This window comes from Sinohyriopsis cumingii, chromosome 17 (genome assembly GCF_028554795.1).
Source record: "Sinohyriopsis cumingii isolate HCF-2022 chromosome 17, ASM2855479v2, whole genome shotgun sequence".
Lineage (NCBI taxonomy): Eukaryota > Metazoa > Mollusca > Bivalvia > Unionida > Unionidae > Sinohyriopsis > Sinohyriopsis cumingii.
In genome coordinates this window covers 93,984,034-93,998,331 of record NC_142977.1, presented here as the reverse complement: position 1 = coordinate 93,998,331, position 14,298 = coordinate 93,984,034, and the positions used below count along the sequence as shown (strand labels likewise).

The window sequence follows — 14,298 nt, the reverse complement described above, 5'->3', positions numbered from 1 at the left end:
ACATTATGTATATTGAACATTATTCTTATGGAAGTTAGTCTTCAATTAAAATTGTCACATCAATAAGGTTTAAAATACACAAAAATTGTTCTATCATTTTATCATGCAACCATGAAGACAGATTAAAAGGATTTTGGATTATTGAGATTACAATGTAGTCATGACCAAGTACGACAGATGTCCCAAATCTTACATTGCCAGCTGTGAATTTCTGCAGAGCAATTCTGGCAATCATGAAGGTCCAGATGATGTGAAGCACTTGAAGTATATACAGGAGAAAGTTGAAGAACCAATGAGATCCAAATGTTACATCCATCACAATTCCATAGGTCTCTACTGTTGTGGTGTACAGCACTCTGAAATAACAAAGTGATATCTTGTACAAAAAAAGCATAAAGACAACTGATTAGAACAACACTTCTGTGATACATTATGCCTGCTTGATACAGTTGTGTAGTGCATTATGTCTGCTTGATACAGTTCTGTGGTACATTATGTCTGCTTGATACAGTTGTGACATTATGTCTGCTTGCCATCAGCTCTGTGGTACATTAATGTCTGCTTGATACAGCTCTGTAGTACATGATGTCTGCTTGATACAGCTCTGTAGTACATGATGTCTGCTTGATACGGTTCTGTAGTACATTATGTCTGCTTGGTACAGTTCTATGGTACATTATGTCTGCTTGATACAGTTCTGTAGTACATAATGTCTGCTTGGTACAGTTCTGTAGTTAATTATGTCTGCTTGGTACAGTTCTGTAGTTCATTATGTCTGCTTGGTACAGTTCTGTGGTACATTATGTCTGCTTGATACAGTTCTGTAGTTCATTATGTCTGCTTGATACAGTTCTGTAGTACATAATGTCTGCTTGGTACAGTTCTGTAGTTAATTATGTCTGCTTAGTACAGTTCTGTAGTTCATTATGTCTGCTTGGTACAGTTCTGTGGTACATTATGTCTGCTTGATACAGTTCTGTAGTTCATTATGTCTGCTTGATACAGTTCTGTAGTACATAATGTCTGCTTGGTACAGTTCTGTAGTTAATTATGTCTGCTTGGTACAGTTCTGTAGTTCATTATGTCTGCTTGATACAGTTCTGTGGTACATTATGTCTGCTTGATACAATTCTGTAGTACATTATGTATGCTTGATACAGCTCTAAGGTACATTATGTCTGCTTGAAACAGCTCCAAGGTACATTATATCTGATTGTCAAACGCTTCTGTGGTACATGATGTATGCTTGTCATAAGCTCTGTGGTACATTATGTCTGTTGGTCAAAAAGTACTGCGGTACATTATATCTGCCAAGTGCTTCTGTGGCACATTATGTCTGTTTGTCATCAGCTCTGTGGTACATTATGTCAGCTTGACAACTGCTTTTGTGGCAGGGCCCTGAGTGGCCAAGTGGTCTAAAATAATCACCATTATGGATCACTGCCATCTCACCTATGTCTGCGTGAGTTCAAGACTCGGATTCAGCCAATGTGGGTATGTGAGAAACCCTGCCAGTAGCATCCTGTGGGTTGGTGGTTCTTCCCGGGGTTTTCCCTAGTTCTTCCTCCACCATTTATACTGGCTGCCATGAATAGCCTATCTTGTGCTGAAAAATAGCATTAAACCCTACAACAACATGTTAGCATGCCAATAGCTTTGTATAGCTAAATAGCTATTCCAACTGAACTTTGGCTTTTTGTTTAGGCTAGAATGTGCATACCGGTAGTATGGACAAATCTATGTGGGTCATGAGCTAAAAATTCTATCTGGTTATGAGCAAAACAATGCTACTTAATCTATGTTAGCAATGAATAGTTACAGGCCATAGTAATCTTCTTACATAAACAGTGCCAAAGAATGGTAGCTTCCCATGGTATCATCAGTTCTATGGTATTGTGGTATTCAAAATTTTCGGTATTTTTTCTGCATAGTGCCACCTATCATGTACTTATCTTATATACACTACATGGCCATCAGTTACTAGTTTTGCATCAAAAGTTGGTTCTGGGAAAATCTTATGATTGCTGACAAGTACACTATTTTAAAAATACACCCATGAATATTACTGTTTCCAAATAATGGCCCTACCCCATGTTCTCATAAAGAAGCTATATCTTCTTAAAATCACTATCACTGTAACAAATTGGTTAACCAGTCTGTCATCTGATAATGTTCGATGATATTATGCAAGATGTATATAACATGATTACCATATTTGTCAAGAAGAGATCAAATCTATTATGGCAAAGAGAGTCAAAATGTGAAGTAAGTACCATTGTTGTTTTTCAAGTGTCTTTCACAATTGACAAGTTTTGACTTTAAAACTTTGTTGTACATGATTTATTTATTTTACTTTTCACTGGAAAACTTAGAGTTGTTTCAACAGTCTGACGTCAACAAGTACTTTTATGCTCATGTTGGTGGTCCATTCCCATTCACAATCCCAGTGGTCATGCTGGTGGTCCATTCCCAGTGACAATCCCAATGCTCATGTTGATGGTCCATTCCCAGTAACAATCCCAGTGCTCATGTTGGTGGTCCATTCCCAGTGACAATCCCAGTACTCATGTTGATGGTCCATTCCCAGTGACAATCCCAGTGCTCATGTTGGTGGTCCATTCCCAGTGACAATCCCAGTACTCATGTTGATGGTCCATTCCCAGTGACAATCCCAGTGCTCATGTTGGTGGTCCATTCCCAGTGACAATCCCAGTGCACATGGTGGTGGTCCATTCCCAGTGACAATCCCAGTGCTCATGTTGGTGGTCCATTCCCAGTGACATTCCCAGTGCTACTCTTCCCATCATAGTTTTACAGATGCATTTCTTTAATTATCTCTGACAAGTTTCATTTGGATGGCACAGGTGGCAAAATGATTGTCATGGAAGCAGCATCCATCTTTCAACCTGATTTACACTTTGTGCAACATATATATCACGTCAGTTCTCAACAACAGAACAAATAAATGCCATCCTAAATATATTTTTTTCGGTATTTCCATGATATCAGAATAACTCCCCTTGGAATCTACATGGGGTCTGATCATTGATTGTTTCCTACAGTCACCCAACTTAAACTGGAAATTAAAAGCATTTTAATACAGAGCAAATAACAACAAGCAGACATATTTAATATCTTGAAGGTCAGTGTTTTTATTTACTTATTCGATGGTCGCAAACTTTAAGACCCACAATACCAAAGAACACCAGTATAACAATTAACTAAAAAGTCAGTGAAGTATAAAATATGGATTACAATGACCTATTACTGAAATGATGTGTAGTACTCATTACAGTACATACCATCATGAAGTTTTCATGATTCTAGATAGGATAGTATGAAGTCTGTGTCTTGTCCAAATCTCACTATTTATTAGATTTACTGTTTCTTTAAAAGGAAAATGCTGACTTTGTCTTTCATGCATACATATGGATATCCCGATTGCATAAGCACACTTTTTGTCATTTCCTGTCCTAGTAATACTATCAGGATACTTGTGAATTTAAATGGAAAGGATATGAATTTATTGGTTAAATGTTTATTATGAACACCTGTATAAAGCAAGCATCTCATTAAAGAAACACTGAAAATATTCTCTGCAAAAATGTCCTGCAATGAGGATCAGAAACAATAAACTACCTGGCAACCTTGAATAACCTAAACAGTTTTCTGGGCAAGTGAAATTTCTAATTTGCTTTGAAAATGATATCAACAAGAAGCCCAAGTGGGTCTGAGATCACTCACCTGGTTGACATCTGCCTAAAAGCCAAATGCAAAAACAGTTGGCAAAGAAATCTGGGTCAGTAAGATGCTTTCTGTACAAGTTTCTTCAAATCAGGGTTCATACAGATCATGAGAGCTGAAATTCAATGACTTTTCAATGACCAATTTTCAGTTTTCAATGACTACTCACGGTATCAAGTGTTCTGCTTCAGTTACTAATTTAAATACAAGAAACAAATACAAAAACAATACAGAAATAAATAAATGTAATATGAAAGGGAAAGGATATTTAAAAAGAAAGTCATTGTAACCCAGATGTTAACCATTGCCCTTTAGCTTCTATACTTTGTTCTCCAGCCGCAACTCTAGTTCTTTCACTACAGAGATTCTGCCAGAATATTATCTAATGGAGGGGAACCACTTATTACGAATAAATGGGGGAGAACATAAAGGAGGGAGGTGGAAATGGCCATATTTCACTATATACCTAACACTTCATCTTTAAAAGATGTTGTCTCTAGTTGTAAACATTAATCTATTGATTTTTCTAAGCTTAATGTTTTCCACCAGTGTATGAACATTGTTGCGAGACACTCCTGCTTGGGGCCCAGAGTGGCCGAGTGGTCTAAAGCGCTCTCCGTTATGGATCACTGCCATCTCACCTCTGTCTGCGGGGGTTCGAGTCTAGGATTCGGCCAATGTGGGTATGTGAGAAAGCTTATCAGTAGCTTCTCGTGGGTCAGTGGTTCTTCCTGGGGATTTCTCGGGTTCTTCCTCCACCAATAACACTAGCCGCCATGCCTAGCCTATCATGTGCTAAAAAATGGCGTTAAACCCCACAACAACACTCCTGCTTATGGGACATATACATAGATGTTGCCTCTAGCTGTAAACATATTAATCTATTGATTTTTCTAAGCTTAATCTATTTTCCACCAGTGTATGAACATTGTTGTGAGACACTCCTGCTTGTGGAAACTGTTCTTTATGGTTATTATGTACCTTTTTTCACTGCTCATGGGTAATTGTCTTCTGGATACTTTGGCTCCAAAATAAAATTTGTCACTAACATAAGCTTTGCTTAAGTTTCACTTTCTTGAATTGTATTTTTACCGAATACTATACCAGATTTCCAATCTGTTCAATAATGTTTTGTGAGGACTTTGAGTCCATTAATGCCATAATATGCTTGTTCAGACAGTGGTATTTTGATCACATTATATTTACTTAATTTTATTTTTAGATTATTTATTACATTTATCTGAACCCTTATAAGGCTATATGTAGCAATGCTCAAGGTATTTTGTATAATATGTTTTTAAGAAAAACTAACTTTTTCGGATTTACCCTCATTAGTACATATTTTTGATTAAGATATTATGTCAAAAGCTGACTAAACTTGAAATCTAACAACTGCACGTAGTCTCAATTTTCTGGACTTTGGGAATTTGCAAACAAGTCAAAAATATAAACTTTTATAGTACCCTAAATAAAATAAATGTGTGATATCCCCACATTTCTTCAAGTGAATTAAGAAGATAGTGAAAACATATAACCCCATGTTTTTAGTATTTAGGATTATTTGGCAGTAGTTGTTGTTATTGTTGTGGGGTTTAACGCCATTTTTCAGCACGATAGGCTATACATGGCGGCCAGTATTAATGGTGGAGGAAGAACCCGGAAAACCCCGGAAAGAACCACCGACCCATGAGAAGCTACTGGCAGGCTTTCTCACATGCCCACATTGGCTGAATCTTAGACTCGAACCGCCGCAGACAGAGGTGAGATGGCAGTGATCCGTAACGAAGAGCGCTTTAGACCACTCGGCCACTCGGGGCCCCTATTTGGCAGTAAATAAAATATCCAAACAATACTTTAAAACACTCCTCAAGAATAAGAAGCAGTTAATACGTCTTTATAAGTCCAAAATTTGGTACTAACAATTGCCAAATGATTAGCCCAGAAGTTTACATCTCTTGCGCTGGTGATCAGACCTATTAAATTACATATCAAGTGTTTTAAAAAGTTATGAATTTGTTATACAGTGTGCTGATTTTGGACATACATTCGCAGTGTAACATATTTTCGAGATTTCAAAATGACGTCAGTTCCAAATTTGATTACATGTGTGACCTACTCAATTCAAAACTCAATTTCAGTCAAGGCACATCAGTTAAAATTCTCACTTTTAACACTGTTATAGCTCCAATAATCTGATGTAATTCATAGCTTTAAAATAAACTGCCATCACTATCGTCAGCCAGTAGGCTTATTTGCCGAACTGAATCATCTAAGATGAACTGTGCTGGAATTGAGCACTTTTGGATTGTCTAGGAAGCCCATATTCTAAACATGCATTTGTAAAATTGCCTCAATGCTCGGTTCAAACAACAACAGAATGTCTTGTCCAGGAGTCAATGTTTTAATTAAACCTAGAGATGTCAAAAAGTGTTAATGAAATCAAGTGAAAGGGGCGTTATGCATGATATCCGATTTATTCATGTGGATTACATTAGTAGCGGAATTGCTAGCATAAGGGCAGAAAATCAAATCGTACTTAAAATTGTCACACAACTTAAAATAAATGACTCAAAAGTAAAATTTTCAATGATTTTGTACATTTTCAGTAAAATCTTTACAATTCAATGACTTTCAATGACCTAGGTGAAATATCAATGACTTTCAAAGCCTTTAATTGAGGTATTCATTTCTCCATGACTTTCAATGAACTTTAATGACCGTGTGAACCCTGTCATGTTCCATTTATTACATTTATTGTAACAAAAATGTTCAAAGTTTTCCTGTTTTTGTATATTTATCTATATTTGAGGGTATATTAGCACCTTTGTTCAGTAGTGAAAACTCTTTATGCCAAGACGCTTTCTATCAAAATTGGTCAAATTCTGTTGAGCAGTTCTCTTCAGATTTAAGCTATTTAAATGCTGGGATTTTTTAAAATGGTATCCAGATATCATGCTGGACTTGCATCATTTCTCCTGATATGAATGACCTTCAAATATCTTCTTTCAAATTTTGTCAAAATGTGTTGAGCAGTTTTTTAGAAGTTGTTATTAAAAGTTTTTCTATTTTTAGTAGCAGCAATCAAACTGAATGGATTGGCAGCATTTGTACAAAACTCAAAGTCCTTATGCATTATCCTTTCTGTCATTTTTGGTTAAATTCTATTAAGCCTTTACCTCATGCAAGAGTCTTTGGATGTCTCTACTCCATTCGCATGGAAGCGCCTTTTGATGCCTCTACTACATTCGCATGCAAGCGCCTTTTGACATCTACTGTAAACATCAGCCATTTTTAACCAGTTTTTGTAGTGCCACCTTCAGGGAAAAACCCCCTATTAGATACTACATTCATTTCTGCGAATGACAATTACATCAGACCACGTGGTCACTGTTTATGCTCTGGTCGATATCTGCTATTTAAAATAACTGGGTCGTAATCTCCACTCTCCAAAATGGCAGTCGCGGATTTCGTTCAGTACTTACGAAGTTTTCACGATTAGAATCACAACTATGAAAAATTCAATAACTTAGGTAAAGGCTCTGATATTGATGTAGGCAGCAATTAGTTTTTATAAATTATCAAATTCAGATGACTTTGTGATGTAGACGCAGACGAAAAACTTGTAAATTTCGAGTATGAGAAATGGCAGCTACGGTTGGTCATGCTGCCTCACTGACATGACGGTGAATGAGTTCTCTCAAGATTTTAAAGCACATAAAAAATTCTTCTGTGAAAAATAATTACACAGCTATAACAATCAGACTTTACTCTTAAATTTTTCCAGACATAACAGATGTGTACCAAAAAATGTAAAATGGTCAAAATTGTTGTTAAACGTAACATACACTACATTGCTTAACAGTTAACAGGAAGGCCAATGCGTATGGAGTCGATTAGGTAACAGTAGTTCTATTTATAGCATGCTGCACTTTGTAACTATGCTCTATGAGGTAAAGGGTTAAGTGTTTTTTAAGAGAAATCACTGGAAGTTTTTTCTATTTTTAATAGTAATGGCAATATTTAAAATATTATCATTTGTAAAGGTTCAGAGAAAAAGTTGTTTTAAAGTTAAGGTCTTTAAATTAAATGTGGCCATATCTGAAGGCAGATCTGCATCATTGGTTCACATTAGAAAGTCCTTCAAGCCAGGATACTCTTGCTCAAATTTGGTTGACATTTTCAAAGAGGTTCCTGAGATGACTTTTGAAAATAACAACTTATTACAAATAATGGAAAATGGATGCAGAGAAATACCATAAGCTCAATTTGTCCTTATCACCAACTGAGCTAATAACAGAAAAGTCTCATTTTGAGCAATTAGACAATTCTTTTTTGTTTTAAGCCTTATGCATACTATTAATGATATGGTACAACCACTATGCATACTATTATTAATAAAGGTACAACCACAATTCATAATACTAATATGGTACAACCACAATGCACACTACTACTACAATATGGTACAGCTACTATGCATACTGCCAACATATGATACAATTACTATGCATACTACTATTAATAATGGTACAACTATGCAAAATACTTCAACATGGTACAACCACTATGCACACTACTACTATAACATGGTACAGCTACTATGCATACTACCAACATATGATACAATCACTATGCATACTACTATTACTAATGGTACAACTATGCAAACTACTTCAACATGGTACAGCCACTATGCATACTACAAAAATATGGTACAATCACAATGCATAACAACTAATATGATACAACTACCATGCAAACTTTCTACTTCTATTCCAGGATACACAATTGTGGAATTCACTAAATTCTCATAAAATATCATCCCATAAAAATTGACCTATTGTGTAACTATTCCACAAATATCCAAGTCCTGCTTTCCTTTATGTTACTATTAAATCATACCTATATTTAGCCTCGCACCGTTTTTCCAAGGATAGGGCACACTTTCTCCTAAATTTTTAGTTGACAGAATCCTTGATACTTACACATATGGGTAGATGATGAGTCTGGATATGATCCAGGTTATGCAAAAAATCACAAATGATGCTTCGCATAGTGTCTGCTTATTTATGTACTTTGCCATTTTTGCTGCCTGAAAATAAAATGAGTAAAATGGAAATAAATTATAAGTATTTTTAACAAATATCACAGCTGCATTAAAGATTTTTATGAATATTTTTTATTTGCCTTTTACTGGTAGAATTTGTCCAACTCCAGTAATATACAATGCCGGTGAACTGAAACTGTAAATAAGAACCGCATTTTGGAAATCAAAACTAGGGCATTCAAACCGTACAAATTTTTAAAATCAACGTTTCCTTTTCACATGGGAGTTTTAGCAACACGTATTAAGTAATTTCAATGGCACTGGTTATCAGCTACTGTCTCTAAGACACAAGCAACAGAGAACTCAGGGAGAAACATCAACCTTGGATGGAATGGTGCTGAATATATGGGTTGTGGTCACTGAACCCTGGTCTGCAGAGGTCCACAATGTTGCTGTCCTGGCAGTAAGAATGGCTAAAGTCATGAATACCTTCTAATATTAGGATGAGGTTTTTTAAGGGAACTTATTCCAGACACAGAGTAAAGACACCAAAGTACTAGTCCCATTTCTATTTTCAGGCTATCTCACTTTGAAATCTTCTTTGTGTACACTCAAGTGAAACAATGTGGATAAGTGTGGACTTGTACCAGGATAAGAGCCTGTGTGAAAAGTTTAAATTAACTTATAATCTGAGAGGACAAAAAAGACATGTCTATGAGACACAGACATCGCTGCTCCCTCTATGCAGAATGAGTGCAAGTAGAAAAAAGCAATAGCTCTGGTAGAATACATGCATGCACATATGAACACACAAAAGAACATTCACAACGGATAAGACAAAATTATAAAATCTGTCAGTATGATGCAGATGCTCCCAACAAATATGATGCAACAGAAAGACCGAACATTACATCAAAATCAGAACCATAACTCTGCAAAATTGTGTAGAAATAGTAACAAACTGACTTGACCTAGATATTCTGAATAAACCATGTAGTCCTTCAAAAGTCTGAACAAGCAGACTATGGCATTGATGGACACGTAAGAAATCTGACATAGTTGTCAGTAAAGCAATGTTACAAGAAAATCAAACTTTGGCAGAGGCAATGCAGATGCTAGTGAAAAATCTTATTTGGGAGCAGAAGAATCCATAAGCAGATGCTACCATGATTTTGTCTAAATAGGAAAACTCCCCCTTGTGGCACAAATAAGGTGGGTTGGATGTGTAAACAAAATGGAGGGGGAGAGGAAATGGCCATAGTTCAATATTTACTTAACACTTCAATATTCATCTCTATTTCTTCTTGCTCCACTTTAAGATTCCTATTGAAATAAAAATCTTTAAAAGCTGTCATCTGAAGTTGTTTAACCATTAATCTGTTGATTGCTTCTGAGCTTAATCTGTTCCTTACAAACCCGAGCTTAATGTTCCATATAAACCTGAGCTTAATCTGTTCCATATAAACCTGAGTTTAATCTGTTCCTTACAAACCTGAGCTTAATCTGTTCCTTACAAACCTGAGCTTAATCTGTTCCTTACAAACTCCCTTTCACAGTCTGTCTACTTTTGTTGTCTGTATTTCAATTAGGTTTGCTATTCTTCCTTTTATACATTTTGAAAAGAGGGTCTGACCTGCATACCATCTGTTTTTGTATATTCATCAGACTTGTATTTAACACTATTTTCGGGCTCAAAATCACTAATTGGTATCTCCATAACACCCACTCCAATAATCTGATATACTTCATAACTTTAAAAATAAATTGCCTTCATTACTATCATCAGCCAGTATCTGCTGAAGAAAATTGTCTCAAGATGAACCATGTTAGGAATCAGCCATTTACGTTTTTTAGGTAGCCTGTATTATAAATGTGCATTTGTAAAACTTCCTTGATGATTGGTTCAAACTACAAATGAATGCTTGTTCCAGAGCCCAATGTGCAAGTCAAATTTAGTTTAAGAACCATTCATGTCAAGCCAAAGAACCCAGATGTGAAACGAGACATATCAAATGCTATACCTCTAATGATATGACTTGTGTCATGACAAGCACTTTAATGGTGCAAGGCTGAATAAAAATTGTACACTGCACAGAGTACATTTTCATATGTGCAACTTTAAACTAATTTGCAGGCCACCTCATGCATCACTGGTCTCCATGCACTCAGATTCATAAAGACTTTGCAGGAATCACACTATCACACACCCCAGCAGCATCTTTACAAAAGATAATACCTGTGAGATCTGGAAAACTGTACATAACACCGTAAAGAGCCCAACATATTCAAGCTGACTAAGCTAGCCCCTTCAGACGGAAGCATAGAACAATATTCACACAGATAAGGAACAGAGTGCCCGCAGAAACAATCAACTGACTGATGCTTGTACAGCAAGAAGTGACATCTTTTAAAGATATTATTTCAATTGAGCCCTAAAAGAGCGAAGCTGGAAGAAAGAGAGATATTGAATTGTTAGGTAAATGTTGATCTATGGCTGGTTCCTCCTCCCCCTCCGTTTTTTCAACTGCCCCATTATTCTGGTGACAAGGTGGGAGGTTCCTCCTTTAGATAAAATCCTGGAAGCATCTCTGCTTAAATCATATATGGGGAACTAATTAAGTGACAGAACATACTGACAGGATAAATAAAATTAGCACAGAATTGGTGAGGGGTCAGATTTCCAAGCATACAAGTTTGTTACCTTGTGTAAAGTTTTAAAAATTTTTAATAGAATGTGAGTGGGTGTTGTCAGTACCATTTTTCACTAACGAAAACAAGTACATCTGGCTGCAGCAGTTTTATTGTATATGCAGAAAGTACAATGTGATAGATTTTGCTGGTAGTAACCCCACTCCCATGCCCAGACTTGTTCAAGATGAGATTTTTCTTGCATGTGGAAAATGCTGTTGTTGTTGTTGTTGTTGTAGGGTTTAATGCCATTTTTCAGCACACGATAGGCTATACATGGCGGCCAGTATTAATGGTGGAGGAAGAACAGGGGAAAATCCTGGAAAGAACCACCGACCCACAAGAAGCTACTGGCAAGCTTTCTCACATACCCACATTAGCCGAATCCAAGACTCGAACCCATGCAGACAGAGTTGAGATGGCAGTGATCCGTAACGGAGAGTGCTTTAGACCACTTTGCCACTCGGGGCCCCCGTGGAAAATGCAAGATTTCTTCTGTTTTGAAGTAAACACCATAATGTCTTCCAAGTTTAAGAGAGACATAAAATTGGTAATATTTTAAAATCTATCATGCTGTACAAAACAAAGGGTGTGATGGTTAAAGTGAGTCCTGCATCTGATCAAATGGAGCCTGCCTTACATGGCCTAGAACACTGAATAAAACTCACGGACAACTAACAGGTAGTTAGTGTTCTAAGGCATTTTGTTATCTTGTCTTCAATGGGAATGGTATATAAATATGGCTAAATGAATGTCTGTCTGTAATCTGCATACTGAAAACACAATCAGGATGTCAACATACATAAATGGGTGTGACTTACAACTTAAAGACCTTCAAAATATATAAAGTCCATCAAGTGCATATATGTATTGATAATGTATCATACTGTAGACTTTGCATCATGAATCATATAAAAAAGCAGCACAGGTTTTATCGTTTCACCCCTAATGGCTACAATGAACATCATCATGATGACAATCTAGTTTAAATAAAAATGTTAAAATGACATTTTCGGAACAAAATACAAGACACTTACTGCCATCCAATAATCAGATGCATCGTGCACAGCTAATACCAAAGTCCCGACACGAACAAAATTCAGGACCCAGGAAAAGTAGATAAGTAGAACTGTCACTAAATGATGAATGACCATCTCATAAAAATCCTGCAGAAGAAATGAAATGAAAAATTTTATATTCTAAATGTTCTTACATTAACAGCAGTTGATGCAATTATTATTCATTTACCAATAGCATTTATGAATAATACCTATTTCAATAGCATTTAGGAATAGTGCCTATTTTAATAGCATTTATGAATAGTACCTATTTCAATAGCATTTAGGAACAGTACCTATTTCAATAGCATTTAGGAATGTTGCCTATTTCAATAGCATTTGGGATTAGTACCTATTTCTATCTATTATTAATTTAATATTCCCATAAGTATACATCTTCGCTAGCCAAGGTTACAATATACACCTTGGCGTATCAAGCAGATATTTCTGTCTTTTAGGTATGTGAATTTCAATGGATGAGGCAGCAAGCCACCACATCCAATCAAAATTAAGTTTTTCAAATTTGACTACTGTTCTAACAAGATCGAGACAAGGGGAACACACAACTTGAAAGGACTGATAAATAAGCAATTTTCGATTGCCGATCCGTGTTTGTACAAATACATTTCACTCAAATACACTTGTAATGGCTTCCCTCTGGTATGTAGTCATATTAATTAAATTAATCTCTTTTCAAACTGTTGCAATGTTATCAAATTTGTCTATATAACCTGTGAACAAAAATGTACAAGTTTTAATTTGTAATTTATCATTTAACAGAGGGTGTGTGAAAAAAAAAACTAAATATCGCTCTCAACGAATTTTTTTAAACATATTGCAAACTAGATTTGTGTTTGTAAAATATGTACAACAGATACCAGAGACCAAAATCATCCATGTCCCAAAATGTCAAAACAATTTTATTTTTTATAGAAATGCTGAAGTGGCATGAAAATCTAGTCATTTTTTTATGCATATAAACATACATACCAAATTTCATTTGTCTATCTCACATGATCTTTGCTAAACTGTGCAAATAATGTTTTGTTTTGTGTTTTTAAAAGTGAAAATAGTGTAAAATATGTATTTTACAATTTGTAATGGCCTGAAAATCTAATAGGTTACCTATAAACATCTATGTCTAAGTCAAAAATAGGAAAATGCAATAAATGATGAACTGTTGTAATGACCTGAAATCCAATCTGGCCATCAACGTATCTATGTATGTGCCTACCAAGTTGTCTACCTGAAAATGGTCTTGCTTAAGTGCACAATGGTTTTACAACAATGAAATTTCCAACTCCCAAAAGTTTTGAACGTTGTCAAAACATGATCAGATTGCTGTTTTGGCCTGAAAAAAGTCAGTTCATCAACCTGCTTATAAGATGAGTCAAGCTGCAAACAACATGGACCCTGTTATGCCATGGCATAAAGTGCTGGCAGATCCATGTCTATGTTGTTTGTTCCACTGACTACTCCTAACCAATTGCAAAAATTCAGATCTGCTGGCACATTATGGAAAGGCAGATCTGGGTCTGAACAGTTTGAAATTGGACCCTAATTATAAGCATATATATATATATATATGTGTGTGTGTGTGTGCGTGTGCGTGTGTGTGTGTTACACATGTCCATGATAAATTGTAAAAACTTATATGGATCCAAGTCCAATAGTTAATGTACAATTATTCTCAAATGGTTTAGTGACAGACGTATGGAAAGACTACAGCAAAGTTCTGTGACCCATTCTGCTACTGCAGAA

The 14,298-nt window shown here is 35.9% G+C and overlaps 1 protein-coding gene across 1 annotated transcript in view; it reads right to left on the bottom strand.

Annotated features, from left to right (window-relative positions):
- The window catches only part of LOC149779445 (ceramide synthase 2-like), an 82,035-nt gene that overhangs the window by 11,706 nt on the left and 56,031 nt on the right, over nt 1–14,298 (bottom strand). Inside the window, exons 7-9 of the mRNA XM_089940109.1 lie at nt 12,517–12,645; nt 8,730–8,836; nt 194–356 (exon numbers count right to left, since the gene is read on the bottom strand). Of these exons, the coding sequence (XP_089796235.1) occupies nt 194–356; nt 8,730–8,836; nt 12,517–12,645 (399 nt within the window). The remainder of the gene's footprint in view (nt 1–193; nt 357–8,729; nt 8,837–12,516; nt 12,646–14,298) is intronic.